Source organism: Gymnogyps californianus, chromosome 6, assembly GCF_018139145.2.
Source record: "Gymnogyps californianus isolate 813 chromosome 6, ASM1813914v2, whole genome shotgun sequence".
Classification (NCBI taxonomy): Eukaryota; Metazoa; Chordata; class Aves; order Accipitriformes; family Cathartidae; genus Gymnogyps; species Gymnogyps californianus.
The window spans coordinates 41,605,465-41,624,495 of record NC_059476.1 but is presented as its reverse complement, the minus strand read 5'-3'; the positions used below and the strand labels follow the sequence as shown (position 1 = coordinate 41,624,495).

Below are 19,031 nucleotides of genomic sequence, written 5' to 3'. Positions count from 1 at the left end.
GCTTGGAGAACATCCCACAAGGCAGACACTTCTCATCTGTTTCTGGAAGACGGCAGTCGAGTAAGTATATGTTTTATTTATTAAATGTATTTCATATACCAAGAGTGTGTTGGCATAGAATAGCTCAAGAAAAACCACTAGCATTTGAGTTTAATCAAGTTCGTTAGGAGCTGAAAACGCTTCCCGATCCTGTTATTTGCTCACATTGCGATGGTGACCAGGTTTAACCACATCCGTGAAGTGGGAGTAAAAACCTACCCACCTTTGTGGTGACCTACAAAGCACTGTGACTCGCTGTCACAGAATAAGCAAGGATTTTCATAATCAGCTGCTGCCTAATACGTAATTATTAAGTATTACCAAATTCACTGCGCTAAAGCATGTTCAGATTTAGACCTGGGAGACTTCTGTTTCTAGTCTTCCATGTTCAGTCGGGATTGATCGTTTCCTGCCTGCAGTCTGCAGACATCAGTGACGTTAGTACCTGCTGAGCAGGGCACTGAAAAGCTTGCCCGTCACCCTTAGATCTCCACGCCGTCACCGTGCTAGAAAACAGCCATAAGGTTGGGCACGCCTTCACTTTCTTACGCCGTAAACACGCAATTAATGTAATAAGCTATCATGAGAGAGTGTCACAGTATAACAGCGGCGCTGGTGGCCAGGACCTCTGAAGATCTCTGCTCCAGCTCCCGCTCACAGCAGGCTGTGCTAACACAAGGTCGGGGCAGCCATGCCTTGTCTAGCTGAGGTTTAAAAAAACAAAACCAGGATGGAGATTCCCCCACATCGCTGGTGACCTGTCCCAGGGCTGCACCTCCACTGGGGGAAGAAGTGTTTCTTCATCTGCCATCTGAACTTCCCAAGGCTCAGCCTGTGGATGTTGCCTCCTGTTCCGCTGTCTGCCTCTACCAATTTGAGTCATGGTCATGCGGGTTGGAAGGGACCGCTGGAGGTCGTCTGGTCCTACCCCCACGCGAGGTTTGAAGTTAGATCTAGCTGCGAAGTTAGATCATGTTGCTCCAGGCCCTGATGTGATGTGATTTGCCACCTTTGCACTCCTGGCTTATATTCAGTGGTGGATCCACCATAACCAGCAGGATCTTCTCAGAAAGGTCTGTTGCTCAGCCAAACTGATGCATGGGGTTGTCCCGTGTCAGACACAGGACCTTGCGCTCCTGCTTGTTGTGGCGATAGCACAGTTCAAGTCAGCTCTTCCAAATATGCCCTTCTTTGCACCAAAGCCAGCTGGGTAGCAATGGCTCTTGAAGTGCCTCCAGAAACAGCAGTTTATGCTGGGAGCAAAGAAGTTGGAGAGATGAATCAACTCACCACTGTGGAAGCCCAATTTTGTTATTTCTCCTAACAATTTAGCCTGTTGGTCTGAAAAGAGGGAAAATAAAACAAAAGAATGACTGAACTGGCCAAAACAAAGATACATCCACCCTGATACGCTTCCTCCAGCAGGGACCAATAGTGAATATATAAAAAAAGAATGTAAGGAAAGCCAAATACAGAGTGATTTTTTTTTTTTTTTCCCTCTGGCATTGTCTCCTTGTTACTGACAATGTGCAGCTGGAGATTTTCTTGCATCTAAGATTATATCGCCGTCGTTGTGTTTAACGATAAGTACTTGATAGTTAATAGCATCTACTGGTATTGTCCATGCCAGCTGCCTGATTCTAGCTGTGCAGAAGAGGGGACAGCCCAAGGGAGAAACTCACCCATCCTTCCCTCACCTGCTGGCATATGTGGTCTCAAAGCGCCAGCACTGAGAACAACGAATATGGAATTATAATGGAATTATCAAATAGCTAAGTACAGTGTCTTTGCTGTCTCCAAATGCAATTTAACCGAATAGAAAGCATATTATTTAGGGCATATTGTTAACAAATACAGAGAAACTACCAGAACATCAGTGTTGACACATCCCTTTCTCACTGAAATTTCCCTCATATTGTGAGAGAGATCTGTTTATATGAGCAAATTTTTCCAAGAAGAACAAACTGTATACCTTCATAGGGCTGGAACAAGCTGGGGGCCAGCAACTGAAGATGAGTTCTCTCTGGTAGGGCCCTCCTTGTGACATATAAAGAGTCAACCAGCCGCCTTGACTGCGCTGTCTTTCCTGGTGAGCCTGCATTTTGCAGATTTGCACTTTGTTCCAGGAAAAGTAGTACTAGGGAGAGAGCAGTACGTGTTAGCTGGAGCAGTATTTCTGGCTGCGAGCGCTCGAGCGGAGCACAGGAGGGTTGGAAAGCGTGCCTGTATCGTGTTCGGTAATGCTGACGTACAGAAGTATAAAAATCAAAAGTGGTCACCAAGTGATTCACTTTTCTTCAAACACACGCACAGCTCTGCTGATAATAGAGACACACACACACACATACATACTTTAAGACAACATGGGCAAGGGGGGCTGAATGAGAAGTTTATTTACACATATGGTGCCAAAACACTTGAATATAAAGATCTTTTATGTTTGTTTTAGCACATATGCAAGTATTTTGCATTTGTATTTTTCTTTCCGTGCTTCTGACTGACCTCCGGAACATTTCAATGGGAGGCACAGCAGCACCTCGCTGTCCCTTGTTCGCTGTTTTTTTGGGGTGCCATTGCTGATGTTCTAACACCATGCTCCACTCAACTCATCGTTCTTCCCATTCTTCCATTCTTCGACCTTGATTGATCGTGATTCATCTGAAAAAGACGATGGTGACAATGAAAAAGTAAGCATTCAGAGAGAGAAAGCAGAAATGCTTAGGCTAAGATTTACGCTGCGTCTCCTGGGTGAAGCAGCTGAGATCTTTCTGGACAGTCATCCTTCCCAAAAAGCCGTCACCTCCAGTTGATGCCTGAATGGTCCTGCTTCCACCCTTCCTTCTCTATGCCATATACCCTGGCCCCGTATATTCAGTTGTGTGTTATTTCTCAAGTGTCTGCATGCATCCCTCCCTCCAGTGCATTAATCTTAAGAGGGAAAATTGCTTTGCCGCCCATCAGATGTGGCTGCAGTGATTATCAGGAGTACATCCTCAACAGATAGAGGAATATGGCTGCAGTTCTCTAGGCATAAGTAAAAGTGACTAATGGATCAGACATAAACAGAAATTTTATTTTTCTGGTGTTTCTACACCTACTTGGATGTATCCACAATTAATGGAGGTTTATCTAACCCTCGTTACCACCTCAAATAGTAACGTTTTAGTAAACAGCGTTGAACCATAGAGATCCAAAGGAAATGACTCTAGCTTTCTGCTAAGGGACTCTTTGTTATACAAAAAATAGCTACATCTATATAACGTCTACCTAAAAGCAAGTAGTCTAGCCCTCAAAGGCCAAAAGGCAAAGTCTAGCCCTCACTGTGAAAGTCCAAACTATCCTTTTCATGTGTATGAGACGTGGTAATCCCTGCTTTGACTCATTTAGTAAAGCAGAGATGTCAAACTCTTACGCCAAGTTTTACATTTTACCAGTGAAATGCCTGAAACAGCCTTGTTGCTGTAATTATACAATAGGATGGGTTTGTTAGCAGAGCCGGTGAGTTGCAGTCTGTAATTCTTCAGAAATCTCAGCCTTTGCCTGCTCTCAGAGCCACGCGCTTCCCTAAGGATCACTCGCGCCTCGCTGTGTTGTGATGAGCTGCAGCGCTCTGAATCGCTGCTTGTTGCACGGCACTCGCAAACTCATAAAACCTCTTCTTGCTAGGAGATACGGCAGCATCCCCTCTCTTTTTGTTTTCTCCTTAATTCCTTTATGCAGACTGCTCGAGGGTTGCTGGTTCGTCACACGTTTATAGTGTGATGATATTCTTTAAATCGTAAGTTTGCATTCGACATTAACTCTCATCAGCATGTCCCCTGGACTTCTGTAATGGAGAACAAGCCAGGTGAGCATGCCATCTTTCTGGCAGTCCAGGTGGGTGAGACAGAACAGCGTGACTTCTCCGAGTTTGGTCTTTGTTTACACTGCTAGAGAGAAATACAGTCTTCTGCGATGGACTAACCCTCGCTGCGATGGGGAGGAGGTAGCGAGCCTGACCCGTGCACCCAGGCTGAGCCTGCTAGGGAAGGCTCTCAGGAGTCCCGGCACCCAGGGAGTCCCTGGCAGCCTTTCTCCGCGGCACAACATGCTACCATTAGTTGGCTTCATCATGACACAGCCTAGTTCTGTACCGATAACTACAGATGACATCTGTTTTCTTCCCGATTTATGTGGAAGAATCAATAATAAAGCTGTTTCTCCGATACTGCCGTTACCAATGTAATCTGGAGCGCGGTGAGCCTCCGAGAAGGAAGGCTTTTTGCCGCAGCTGAGGATCTCAGCTGCTGTTCGTAAAATCGCGTCTCCGTCCGCAGAGGTGATGCGCTTGAACGCTACACGAGGAAGAGCCTACAAGAAGTGTATGTTGAATTCCCTGTGCGGTATGTATGAATATTAAATATTTGTGTGATTGGCTGCCTTAAACACCCCATCAATATTTATAACTGGTCGGGGGGACAGTGGGAATTCTTCAGTATGAATTATTTCAAGCCTCATTTCTGTAATACCGCAGTCTTTGCATCTCTTTGCATTCTGGAGGACTAAAGATAGATGACACATAAAAATGGAAGCGGTTCCCTTCTTTCGCTTCAGGATTGCGAGGTTATATAATTTAAAGGGAAGATTTGTCTTACAGGTTTTCAGGATCAGTGTAATTCTTGAGTATCCTTTTTAATTTTAAAATACAGATTCCTTTATCTTCTCAGTACTGAAATAAGAATTTTTAGGAAGATGGAAGAGTTAAAGAGTTATTTAGGTTTTCGCCTCATTACGTGGCCAGTTGCTTTGTAATCCCCTGCCTGCCCTGCCTGCCTTTTAGAAAACTAATCAGAAACTGTCTGTAAGGCTAATGAAATGCTGAATTTCTGAATATAAAACAGTTAGTATCGTTCTTTACATGGACTCTTCCAAAATGTGCCTTGTGAGATAGAGCACATTTTATTCCAGGGAGAATACGGGACCTTACGAACCACGGGAACTTCTGAGGATAACTCGGGAAGCTCGTTAATGCTTTTGCTAAATAGCAGCGTGGCATTTTGAAAGCGAACCTCCATCTCTCTTGCCTGTTTACTAGGTGTGGTAAAGTTAATCACTGTTCTGTTTTTCATTTTAGGTATAGTTTTATGAGGCCTGCATGTTGACTTCTCTTTCAGCAGCCTGCTGATCCCTCCCAGGGAGCAGGGATACAGTTCCAGCCTGTCTGGAGGTGTCCAGCTTCTCTGCTGCCCTCCACACTGACCCAGCAGCGTTTCCTTTACAGCCTAGCTTCGAGGGTTTGTTTGGTGTGGCAGTGATGAAGCCCTTTCCCTTATCCTCATGCTACCCAGGACCAGAATGGGTTTTCGATAGCAAAACACATCTCCCCAGTAAGATTAAAAAATCCTGAGGGACAGGAAGCAACCACATCTCATTTTCTATCGGTATCTGTTCTGACTCCAGGTTTTGGGCAGGAACACAAGAAAAATACTTGACACTGTTCCTCTAGGAAGGAAGAAGACATTCCTGTGGAAGATGTGTGCCTATCACATTGATATACAGGTCTCTTCTGGAGACTAGGTTGTAACCCTAGGATCGATCCCCTAGGAATGAGAGAGAGAGTGCCCGTGCCTGCGCTGGAGGGGAGATCGCAGCTAATCTCTAAAATGTCTCTTGAGTTTAGGGACTCTGAACCCTGACCTTGGCATAGATTCACCAGAGAAAAGTAGCTTTTGCATTGTGGAAGGGAGAAGATTTGGTGGACAGATGATCCACCGTGGACTTTCTCTGAGAAGTTATGTTTTGTTTTATTGAGGTGTTTATGCTTTAGTGATCTCTCTGTCCCCTTCCTTCCCTGAGACTGATGGTAAGGAGGATGTGGCTCACAGGAGCTGACTTTACACCCTAAATATCATCTGGGAACTTCCCAGGGCGGAAGGAGGTCCCCGTGGGAGGACTTGGCACCACGGGCTGTTCATATTGTCACTGTCCTGCAGCACAGAGTGCATGGAGGTATTCACCCACGAGTGTTTTTATCCCGCCGTAATAGTGACAGCTGCGCTTCTAGCCCGAGCAGCTTTGCTGAGCAGCTTCACCTGGGACACCGTGCTCTTCCATCTTACCATTCTGCTCTAAACGTGTTATTCAAAGCTAGGAGCCACCTTTCTGACGCCAGACGCTCTTGAGCCGCAAGCCACCGTGCTGGGGAAGTGGCCCTGGGCTCTGTTCTCTGTGCTCTTCTCCAGGGCGTCTTTTATTAGCCCCATCCTTTTTCTGGAAGATAATACTCCTAACAGGCTTAATCCTGCATAAATTCTCACTGTCAGCAGTCTGTCCTTCTCTTTCTTTACATAGCCTGTGTGATTCCTTCAGCTGGGAATTAATGACGAGTGTTGAGACAGTCCCAAAACGTTAAGAAGCTGATGGCTGCCTTCTCCTGCTCACAATCCAAACACCTTTTCCCTCATTCCCAGGTTGTAGGTCAAGATCCAGTTTCCCCAGAGAGTTCAACATGGGGAGACTTTGCTAGTGCTTAATTCACGGTTATAACTGGCTGAAGTGCAGTGTATGGTGAGCTCTAATTGCTTTCATGCTTTCTGTCCTTGACACCCCTTCCGGATAGCTGATGTGTCCTCTACCTGTGACAGCTTGTACTTCACGCTACTCAGTGTTGGAGGTCTTCCTCGTCTGTTTTCATGGGCTTCTACAAACCTACCAGACTCCAGCTCGAGGCAGCGGGGTGGGAGTCTCTGGCCTGACCCTGCTCCCAGCAGAGCAAACATCACAGCTACAGCAGATGTCCAGGCGAGTCGAGCAGTCCCCGAGGATGGAGACCCCTGTCCTAGGGATGCCCCGCTCACACGGGAAGGGGCTGTATCCTCATGTCCAGCTGGGATTTTATCTCGTTGCAGTTGTGCCCATTGGCTCTTGTCCTATTGCTTTGAACTTCTAAGAAGAGTCTGGCTCTGTCATCTCTGCCACCTTCCCTTCAGGATGTGGAAGATGCAGTTAGATCCTCACTTTTCAATTCCCAACTTACTTAATTCTGCATTTATTTAATCTCTTGTCTTTTCAATTCATCCATTTTCCTTTTCCATGTTTGTGCTTTCAGACTTGCTAAGAGGGGAAGACACTGCTGATCAGACTGACATTGCAGCCGGACTTTGGTCTGAAGAGCTTGAGCATCTCCCATAAGGTCTTTGTGGACTAGGCTTGTCTGTAGGGGACTGGTGGAACTTCATACTTTGACTTTGAGACGAAAAACCTGAGATTTGTTCATCCCTACTACTCTGCTCAGCCTTGCAGGCTGCTCAGAACGACTGCATGTAGATAGTGGTGGTGGCGGCCAAGACATCCCAAGGAGGGCGGCCATGTTAAATCTGGGACCCACATCAGAGCCTGGCTCTGCCCCTCTTCCCATCCCCACGAGCCAGCCGCTCCACGGTCTGCAGGGTCTACACAGCCCCAGCCGCTGCTGCCGGGCCAGGCAGGGATGTAGCGGCTCCTGCGACACCTTCCCTGTCACGGACGGGACGCTGGGCTGGATGGGGCGATACGCCAAAGATCACGCAGTTCTTTTCTGTTTACATGGAAGCAAAATGAGTCTTGAAAGGAATGTGTTTATCCTCACCTTCGTCACTTTGCATCTACTGTCTGCCTGCGTCGGTCCTGTGCGATGCAGCAGAGCAAAAGAAATTAACAGTAAAACGAGGAAAACTTAACGCAGAAGCAAAGGAAACCTGTAGTTATAGTATTGCATCTTCCCCGTGCCACGGGGAAGAGGAGAGTCTGAACCTCGGGCACAAACCGCGTCCACCAGACTGCCGTCGCTGCACGAGATCGTGCTGGTGCTTCCCTTCCTGGCCGCAGCCTCGACAGGGTCTCTGCACAAAAAGCCGCTTTCCTCCTGCTGTGAATTAATGGAGGCAGACCGGAGGGGACGCGGGGCAGGCACCCAGCCCCTGCAGCCTGGCGATGCAGCATGGGCTGGTCGGAGGAAGGAGAGCCAGGCGCAAGCTCGCCGCTCGTAGGTTTTCAGTGGGGTCCCTCAGCAACTGCAGATGCCAAAGACGCTGCCAGTGCTGGCAGAGCGGCTCCTTGCTCATTAAGTAGGTAGAAGCTACAGCCAACTCTGCCGTCTCATTCTAGCTCTGATCTACCCGGCATCTTACGCCTTCCACCGCATCAACTGATCGGATTAATTGCTGTGCAGCTGGGATGAGGTGGGGGGAGAACTGGGAGCAGATGAAAGCTTTTATGCTGCTTCCATTCACCCTCAGATCATTACCCCTCGCGTTGCCGAGCATTCCCGGGCTTGCCACATCTCCCATGCTACTTTGTCATCTGCTAGCATGGCCGTGGACGGCTTGCATCCTTGCCACAAATAAAGGAAATTAAAATCTCATGAGAAGCCCTGCCAGAAGCCCTTGTTTTTAAGCTAGCTGTTGCAGCCTGATCTAAACGTGTTGGGAGGAAAATGATGGTTTTACTCCTGCGACAACTGAACAGTCGTTCATACCCGGTGCATCAAGGCTGAGATACCCCCGTTGCTTTCAGGGAAAAATCTATTTTAAACTCCTCTCTTAGCCAGTATTTTTGCAGAAGAAAGAAAAGAGCTTGAGGCTAAACTTGATCCTCGCAGGCTGCATATTTCAGTACTGGAAGGCTGTGACTCAGTGGCCTCTGGAAGCTCTCCAAGCTATCAGTAGCTCAAAGGAGGAATTAAAAACTCAACGAACTGCCTGTTTTCCTGAAACTTGTTTTGTACATGCTATGGAAGAGATGAGAGATTTGAAAGAAGGCGGCCCTCTCCAAGAATCATTGGCTATAACAAGTCACAGCAAGCAATGAATATTTATTTTATTAAAATGCTTAGACGTCTTTTAATGAGCCTTTTTGTCAAGGTTTATGTGGAAGAATTTGCCAAAATACCACGTACATTATAATAAATCCCAAGGTACCTAATAGGCTTCCCTACTTGGTCTTCTGTCCCTGACGGTCTCTATGTAGAGATGTCAGAAGACCTGCTTTCTGCCCCAAAATGGGAAGGAGAGACTGAGTAGCGTTTCTGACGCTTTTCCAGACAGTTGGAAAAGCTGATGCAAACAGAGGTATGTCCTGTGCTAGCCTGTGAAACCAGGCTTGGGGGTGACAGGAGGAATCGCAGGAAGATGAGTCTGAGGCTGGATGTTAGACTCAGGCAATCAGTTCGTCAGAGCTCAGGGAAGAAGATTGCCCCTTTGGCTGAGCCTCTGCTTCTAGGCAAGAGTGGTCCTTGTTTCACTCGACAGTCTTAGTCCCCACATCTGCCTTGCCCTCGTCCCCAGTCCATGTCGGGTGGGTATCTTGGACCTGTCCATCCCCGATGGTTAAGGCTTACTTTCAAGTCCAAGACACAAGAGAGCGAAATCAGTACCTCAGATTAAAATAGGAAACAAAATTTCTGGACACTTCAGGAAATCACCCAGGAAAAGAGCTCTAGTACTTGCTGAAAACAGAGCTTGCGAGCCCAAGCCAGTGAGTGAAGTGAGTGATCTTCTGCTCTTAGGAGTGCCTTACTTGGAAAAGGAGAACTTTAAGAAAAGGCAGCACCATGGCTCGGTGCCTTCAGACGTGACCTGTCAGGGTGCATTCCTGATCACAACCAGGAAACATCTTCCCACCCTTTTTGCCATATTTTCCCAGTTCTCGAGAGCAAGGGTTGGCTGAGCTGGCCCCACCTAAGAAAGAGACTCAGTGAAAGGATCCTTCCAACTGAAGTTAAAGCCATTGCTTTCATGCTTGCTGTGGATGCTAGGACTTGATACTGCTGCGCCTCAGTAGTGTATTCTGAAGTGATCAGCCCAGGACAGAAAGCTTATCAGAGAAAGACATTTTGGTTGCCTTTGGAAAGCTGGAATTTTTCATCTTCTCAAAGGGGATCTTCAGCTGGAGGAGCTGGAGATCTCTTCACTGACACAGCAGAGAGAAAGATTTCTATCAAGCTTGGTACCTAACAGCCAGAACTGGTCAGAAGGTGTTCAACTGCCTCTTTCTTTCTGGATTCCATGGTCATAAAATGCTCATTGGCTGAAAAGAAAATATTTTTCTAGGAATGTGCTAATTCAAACAAAGGTTTAGCCAGAAAAGGCTTTCTGCCTCCGAAAGAGGGAATTTCTGGTTAATGGAGTGAGAGGAAATCGCTTAATTTAATGACCAGCTCAGTGAGTTTGAGCTCTCAGCTGAAATATAGCAGAACCCAGGTCACGTCCTTGCTCCAGCAAATGCATCCTGCTCATTCGAAGCAGAACAGCCCCAGCAGGAACGACTCACACAAGGATCTGCTGGGTCCTCATCGTGCCTTGGCACAGGGAAATCACTGAGCCTGAAAATCCCTTATTCTAGGCAGATTCTCTGGCTGCTGGTTGTTGGCTGTCCAGACCAAGTCTGTAAGGTGACAAGCCAACATGCCGGCAGGGACAGAAGTCCCTTGCTGTAGAGAACCTACAACCAGCCCCAGCCGTAACGAACCTTGGCCATTTCCAAGTCTGCTGGGATGAACATCAGCGCTTGAGCTCCCTTCAGTTCCTCCCCTGGTACTGCAGCCTGGTTGATTTTTAAGGGACAAACGCTTTTTTTGAGTTTTGCTCACTCGCACGTATTTGCCCAAGGACAGAAGTTGTATTGAAGGTTCACACTCCCCAAAACATCCATGTAGACAACTGCACATCGATTTCCTGGAAGTTGCTAGAACGGCAGAGTTCAAGTTGAGTTCACTTGCGCAGGCCAAAAGGAAGTGCTGATTTCTCAAGCTAACCTGCCCTGGCTTCTGTTCCCCTTCTCCCCCTCCATAAATGTAAAGTATTGGTTGTATTCTAGCCTTTCAACTGTGTAAATACTGTTGCACGGCCAATATGCAACCAATTATAGCGGGAGCAGATGTTTTTCACAGTAATGCAACAAACACTCCTCTTTTTCTGTCCTTTGCCTTAAAGGTAATTTTTATCTCGTGATGATTTCATGTTCAAGTCTTTCGTATTTCTGTGTTACAGAGATTGTCCCCATAAGGGGACATGCATTTCAAACGTGCAGGGGAGGAAGAATATAAATTAGTCTGTTATAGGTGGGTAAGCAAATTGGCTGTGGTGACCCAGCCGCCCGCGCTCCTCCGGCCACTCGGACAGAGGAGGTGGCTTGCTGGCAGAGCCGTGCCGTTGTCGGTGCGGTGGCTTGCCCGCGTCAGGCTTGCGGTGGCTGCGACTGCAGTTCGTTCGTTTTATATCTGGCTGCTGCGCTCAGAAGGACTTCACGTGCCTTTGGCCGTAAGCGAAGCGCCGAGCCCCTGGGGATCGATCCCCATGAGCGGCGGCAGAGTCATTCAATTTCCAAGAATAATCTTCCATCCAAAAAAAAAAAAAAGGTGCATCATCCAATACCTTTATCTTACCACACGGCTGGGTGAGCTTCAGCCTTTGGTAAAGGGTTTCCCCTTTACCATTGCCAGTGATAACACGAGTCCCAGCTGCAAGCGCAGCCCTTTAGGAAGCCTCACCTCCACAACCACCGCCCAAGCAACACCTTGCAGGTGGGCGGCTGCGACCGCGTCCCTCCCAGTGCCCTGCGGTTGCAGGGGCACTAACCGTTACTATTTGTAGACCTGGCTGGAAAAATTCCTACAAAGCAGTTGTACGGGTTTCTTCTTGCCGTTCTCTTTTGCCGGTTTGCCACAATCGCCAGGTGGTTGCCCTCCTTGTAGAGCCTGTCAAAATGTCTGGGAGGAAAAAGGGGAAGAGTTTGCTTCCGATATATTCCCTGCTCCTTCCAGCTGCTGCTTACGGTGTGTGGGAATGCCTTGAGGTTCCTCTAGGAGACATATGTGGAGCTAGGGTTATTGCAATGGGAAAACCATCACAAATTTTGCAAAAAAACTGCATTTCTTCACTGTGCTTCTTATGAACAACTTGTGTTGTTATCCCTTGTGTTTTTTCCAGCTGGAAGAACAGGATGGTGCCACAGATATTTTCATTCTTATTGACTGCTAGGCTAGAGGCACAATTGTCAGCATGCGGGGAAGGCAAGTATTAATGAGCAATCTTTCAAAAGCATCTCTCTTCTTTATTTCAGAGTCTCCTGAAATTGGGCCCTCAGTTGTAGTTCACACAACTGTGACGTTTGGAAGCGAGCACCTGGATTCAGACCCTGCAGAGGTGCAGCAGTTAATCCTCAGTCACCTGGAGAGGATTGTGCCATCCCTACCTAAACCAGCCAGCGTCAAGTGTCAGAAATGGAGATACTCTCAGGTACTCTGTGGTGGGATCAGTCAGCTGGGAGGATGCTGCTGGGGCAATGCCGTAGTACGGACTTGCGGTGTATCGCAAGAAACAGGACATCATACGACCCAGTGGTTTTCATCCTCAGGGAGCAAGAGGAAAGGGGATGATAGTTGCTCGATATCCGTAATACATTCCTCTACATAGCCGTGAGCAGCATCCAAGGCTGGCCGATGACAGCCAGATCATTTCTAGTCATCTTTTTACGTAGTGAACCTGGCTCAGTGGTGAGTTATGCAGCACGCCTGGTAAGTAGGGACAGGAGCAGTGCACAGGAAGGAAGTAAATCCCACATACTTCAGTGGGTTTTTTGCTGATATTTAAAAATATGACTCAATCTGTCTCTTCTGTATCCGAAAGTATGTGATATTATTAGCAAAATTCCCACCCTACCACAGAGTAGCAAAGTCCTTGCATTCAGATGTACTAATTGTTATTATTTGATTTGGCCCAGTTCAATTTAACAGTATGTTATGCGAAAAATATTTTAAAGTAAACTACCTAAGGGTAATAATAGCAAAATGTGTGTATTTTACAGACTTTTAAAAATCCAAGGAAATTGTTGGCAATTTCCTCAAGTATTGGAGTGTATCTACATGTTTACCCAAAGCCTCTTAAGTTAAATTACATTGGTGAAATTGACTGTGGAAGTTGATGCAAAATATTTACTTAAAGCAGTCCCCTAAAAATTTTTCCTTTTATGAAGTCTGGAAAAGTTACTGTAGATGACTGTTGTGAAGTCTGCTCATACCCCTTGATCTCTATCCAATTTAGGAACCTGGTCTCATTAGCACACAGTTTATTTTTCTGCAAGTTAGGTATTGGTAGTTTGCAAATCACTTCCCGGTGCATAGTATTTGTTCTCAGTTGTCGTACACAAACGACCTTAACATAGGTTTTAATGTTTCGGATGACTCATACAAAAATCATGATATGTTTTATATGTTCCTCTTTATCAGTTGAGGGGTTTTTTTGCTAGTAATAGTCTCTCTGTACAGTTGTCACTGTTAAGGCATCCTTTTCTGATTGTGACTTCTGGTCTTTTCTTCTGCATTGTCTGTTACCTTTCTGCTTCAACTGCTTGCGAGCACAAGAGCTGCAGATGGCAGGGGGGAGAAGAATTGGATCTATCTCCAACAGACACACACTTGGTTGACCAGCTCTGGAAAGGGCTCCCAAAACAAAGTAAGAAGTATTTTTAAACAGAATTAGTACACCCTAGAATCACAGAATCATGGAATCATAGAATAGTTTAGATTGGAAAAGACTTTAAGATCATCGAGTCCAACTGTTAACCTAACACTACCAAGTCCACCACTGAACCATGTCCCTAAGCACCACACCTGCACGTCCTTTAAATACCTCCAGGGATGGTGACTCCCCCACTTCCCTGGGCAGCCTGTTCCAGTGCTTGACAACCCTTTTGGTGAAGAAATTTTTCCTAATATCCAATCTAAACCTCCCCTGGCGCAACTTGAGGCCATTTCCTCTCGTCCTATCGCTTGTTACTTGGGAGAAGAGACCGACCCCCACCTCGCTACAACCTCCTTTCAGGTAGTTGTAGAGAGCGATAAGGTCTCCCCTCAGCCTCCTTTTCTCCAGGCTAAACAACCCCAGTTCCCTCAGCCGCTCCTCATCAGACTTGTTCTCTAGACCCTTCCCCAGCTTCATTGCTCCTCTATGGACGCACTCCAGCACCTCAATGTCTTTCTTGTAGTGAGGGGCCCAAAACTGAACACAGTATTCGAGGTGCGGCCTCACCAGGGCCGAGTAGAGGGGGACGATCACTGCCCGAGTCCTGCTGGCCACACTATTTCTGATATCAGCCAGGATGCCATTGGCCTTCTTGGCCACCTGGGCACACTGCTGGCTCATCTTCAGCCGGCTGTCAACCAACACCCGCAGGTCCTTTTCCGCCGGGCAGCTTTCCAGCCACTCTTGCCCAAGCCTGTAGCGTTGCATGGGGTTGTTGTGACCCCACTGCAGGACCCAGCACTGAGCCTTGTTGAACCTCATACAGTTGGCTTCGGCCCATCGATCCAGCCTGTCCAGATCCCTCTGTAGAGCCTTCCTACCCTCAAGCAGATCAACACTCCCGCCCAACTTGGTGTCATCTGCAAACTTACTGAGGGTGCACTCGATCCCCTCGTCCAGATCATTGATAAAAGATATTGAACAGAACTGGCCCCAATACTGAGCCCTGGGGAACACCACTTGTGACCGGCTGCCAACTGGATTGAACTCCATTCACCAAAACTCTTTGGGCCCGGCCATCCAGCCAGTTTTTTACCCAGCGAAGAGTACACCCGTCCAAGCCATGAGCAGACAGTTTCTTCAGGAGAATGCTGTGGGAAATGGTGTCAAACATCCACAGCCTTTCCCTCATCCACTAAGCGGGTCACCATGTCATAGAAGGAGATACTGCTGCTATCACAGAGCTCTATCATAAAATTTGTCAAATTCAGCTACTTTGTTTATGTGTGCAAGGAAAGGGCTTAGTATGCCTTTTCCTTGCACTACTCACACTTTAGCATAGTGTCAAAGGTGACATATAAGCATATGCATCATATATGGCCCATTCTGATTTATTTCACCATGGAAACATGGATAAGGGAAAAGACAAGAACGGCAGTTAATTTCTTACTACTGAATAAAAAAAAAGTCTCGATTCCATTCTACCAAACAACTACGCTTTTTGAATCCTGGCAAAATTATGGCCGTACAGGATTTATTATAACTTTGTACCTATTGCTTCATCTTTTAGAGGTCGCTGGAACAGTGACTGTAGGAATGAACTCTTATTTTCCACAATTGCTTCAGAATTGTTGTCTTCCTAAATCACTAGGTGTGCGTCCTGTTTCCCCTATTTAAAAATTACATTCAGACATCATACTGCTGGATGATGCTCTATTATTTTCTCAAACCACTGTGCAATTTACAGCTCTTCCCACTTACTTCTCCTGCCTCTGTTGCCTGCTATTGACCATGCTGCTACTAACCAAAACCACCGACTTCAGCAGCTGCATGTGCTTTATGGCTGTGTCACAGGAGGAATTATCACCAGTCTTTAATTCGGTGGATGAATGTCAATATGTCTTAGATTGCAAATAAGTCAGTGTAGGTCAGATCTGTTATCTCAATAAAGAGATCTCTATTGCCACCCTATAAAATAATCACTACCTAAATTAAATATCTGGGACAGAGCTCCCTCTTTCTCTTAAAGCTATCCTTACTTTCAATTATAGTAAGCTGTTGCCACAGAAGCAAAGGGAACTGATAAGATGGGTGCATCTTCCCCCTGACTCTTTTAGATGGGATTTATCCTACTTGTTAATTAAATCCGGCTGTAACGTCCTTCACATGGCCAAACACAATCCAGGGATTAAAATGCAGACATTACAATTATCCATGGCGGATGAGGGATTAGGACTTCCAAACTTCTACTGACACTACTTAGCAGCACAGCTGCAATTCTGCATCCCCTGCTTTAATTACAATAAGGCACTATTAACATTCAGAGCTTCCCAACCCATCATGTCCCTTTGACAGAGTCACTTTCTATGTATAAGGGATACTGGGAAAACACAGACTCATAGGAATTGGATCTCTTCAGAGCAGACCTCAGAGGTGAGGTGAAGCAGTAGGTGACCTCGACCATGGCTTTGTCTAGCTGAGTCTTGAAGTCTTCGAGGATGGAGATCCAGCAGGCTGTGTCATACAGCCGAGGGTAATTTGGAATTTATGTTGGACAACACCTTCAGAAGAACTTGAAGAAGGGGCAGGATCATTCCTTTCCCCAGTCGCTATGTCTAGAGTGAGGGCCTTTACTACATTAAGCACACAATCTTGCCACACAGGCAAAAAGATGCAGGCGGAGATGTGAAAATACTGATCCTGTGATCAGTATGGCAAACCAGAAACTGTTTGGTACAGCCAGAATCAAATAAGCACTGGGTAGTCAAGAAGGAAGGACACTCAAAAAGCCTTTTCCTGCTAAACCTTTCTTCATTGTTTATGCTCAGTGACCTTGATCTGTAAGAAAAATTTAGGAATAGATTAAGTACTGACATCAAATTAGTCTGAGGAACATGATCTCTGGCTGGATTTACCGTACATGGCTAGACTATTCTGTTAAGCTGAATAATGGAGAATGGGTCGCAACTGACTACAAATTCATTTCAGATAATTAGCTCCTTTAAAGAGTTGCTAACATGCTGGTAACACAAAATGCAGCCAGTAACATAAACGTGGGTGTTTCGCAGCTGATCCGTACTTGGAACAGCACGGCAGTGGCTAGCTGAGTGTACATTTCAATCAATGGAGAAATCCCCTGGACTGAACAAGATGCCTTGGACTTTAGGTCTTGTTCACCAGACAGTTGTACGATGGGATACAGTGACGGTTTACTGCACAGGAATCCAAAACATATCTTTGGACCAAAAGATACGTTGGAATCCAAAACATATCTTTGGACCAAAGGCAGAAAGTCAAGAAATGGTCGAAAGAAAACTGTACTCTCTGTATCCTGCTTTACGATCTCTGTGGTTTGATCTCTATTGCTGGTCTACTGCTGTGCTTCTGCTCTTTTTCCCCCCTCTCTCTGTCTGGCTTTCTAGATATTTTTTCCTCTTTTTCAACATTTCATCCTTATGGTTCTTGTTTTGTCATTCCTTTTCTTGGACTATTTCTTACCACCTTCCTCCTCCGATCACTTCATCAGCAAGCTGTCCTGCATCTTCTTATCTTTTTTATCCCTTCTACCTGAGCTGCCTTGCCCTCATGTTTACCTTTAGGCCAGTGGTACTGCTGCTGCTGCCGCCTTTTCTCTGTTCTGAGATTCACCAGTGCTGCTCTGGGATGCACTGATTTAGTACAACATGGTCACTCAGCCTTTGTACGTAGGTTTGAAACAGTCTACAACAACGTGTGACAGAGCCAAGGGCGGTAAAACCACAAATGCTATGTGCTTTTACTCTTCCGTTTGACACGCAGTGGTGTTTGTCATAAAGTACAATACCGAAAAGAGATCTTGTTCTCCTCATGGGTTCCATGTAGCTTCAGGTTAACAGGTACTGACCAAAGCAAAGTCCATTCACTTTTAGAAGTGTTACACAGAACTGCTCAAGAGCTGCCACTCCACAGATGCAAGTTTAATTGAGGGTATAGTGCCAGGAAAATTATATTTAAAATGAATACAATACATACATTGAGAATGACATTAAATATTTGTCAAAGCAACCTCATTCAGAACTTGTCCCGTGCTACTTCCAGAGAAAGTGTTGATTGTATCTCTAGCAGTGTCTAAAAATAGTTGTGCTACTCGGATGAAAAAGGAGACCAGCGTAGCAAAGCTGGAGACAGAGTGGGTTGTCCCAAGGCTCTACGTACGCTTGCACAGCAGCATGAAGCATGGGCAGGTCATCGTGACAGTTGTTACTCTGAAGTCCACCTCACTTCCCATCCAGGAAAGTCACCTGGTCAACCCGATCATGTTGCAGGCTCTCTTGGAAATGGCAGGCTCCCTTTCCTTTGTTGAAGAGTTACATATCTGGGGGTTTTTGCAAGCTTACCTTTGCTGATGTGAGATCATCTATCTTCATACCTTTTGGCTTAGAGATCTCCACGCCTCATCTATCCGGGGTCAGGCAAGTCATTTCTGCTGAGATGGACTGAGAATAAGACAGGACGGGGCTGTAAAGTTTCTAAATTTCCACATACAGGAAAGCTTTATTCTAATTATTTAACTCCAGAAGATAAATATTTTGCTATGGTACTTTGATCATTAATGCTTGGACCTACGATCTGGGATGGGAGGGGTGCTTCGTATGAAGGCGTGTTTCTCAGGAATACGGACCTTTCTGGTGTGAAATTCAGGTAAAAAAAATACTTTCTTTTCCATCTCCCTGTGTGCTTTTCTTTTTCAGGTTACAAAAGCTGTGCCCGGTTGTCTGGGACAAATGATTCTTCATACTCAACCTCTCCTGATTTGTGGGGGCGATGGATTTACTCGTTCCAACTTCGATGGCTGCATCGATTCTGCTATGAGTCTTGCAGAGGCTGTGAAGCCTCATTTATAGCTATTTCAAAGTTGGCTGCTAAACTGAGTCTAGATTTATGATGAATTTTGCTATGATGGATTGAATTCTAGTTTAGTGTTAACATCACTGGTCTCTATCTTGCAAAAATAAATAAAGGAAGATCTATCGGTGTGTTGTAATAATTATTGGGATGGAATATGAATTGAATTTTCCAGGATCTGTGCTGTGAGTGGTTACTTTGCTTGAAGTAAAGTTTTTTCTGGCTCTAGTCAGAGGCACTGAGCTCCAGCAGTCTTGCCAGGTCTCCTGATACTTTTACAGCCCGTGAAAATTATGTCAAGGAGAGGAGCCTGACTTGAAGTAGCACAAAACCCCATGGAGCTGCAGAGTTTGCTCCTTCTCTGAGCATTTGGAGCCCTGCAAGTGACAGAAGGAACATGCACAATTGATCCCAGAGCTTTCATGCATACATGTGGTCATTTCTGGTGCGGATCAGCCCTGGTCACGGTTGTTGTGTTGGCCATGGGGAGTCAGTGCTGGGGCATACCTTGCTATGCTTCTCAAGTTGGACTGCCTATGCAGGGTCTAACCATATCGACTCGAGGTCTAACCGTGTCTCCAGGCATGGACAACTTTGAAGTGAGGGATAGTAGTTGTCTGCCGACCGTCA

At 46.1% G+C, this 19,031-nt stretch overlaps 1 protein-coding gene across 2 annotated transcripts in view; it reads left to right on the top strand.

Moving 5' to 3' along the window:
• Nucleotides 1–18,526, top strand: part of RNLS (renalase, FAD dependent amine oxidase) — a 77,678-nt gene extending 59,152 nt beyond the window's left edge. For both annotated transcript variants that reach the window (XM_050899075.1, XM_050899076.1), the window contains 2 exons: nucleotides 12,118–12,293; nucleotides 18,248–18,526. In XM_050899075.1, the coding sequence (XP_050755032.1) occupies nucleotides 12,118–12,293; nucleotides 18,248–18,400 (329 nt within the window). In that variant the 3' untranslated portion in view covers nucleotides 18,401–18,526. The remainder of the gene's footprint in view (nucleotides 1–12,117; nucleotides 12,294–18,247) is intronic.
• Nucleotides 18,527–19,031: the final 505 nt, after the last annotated feature.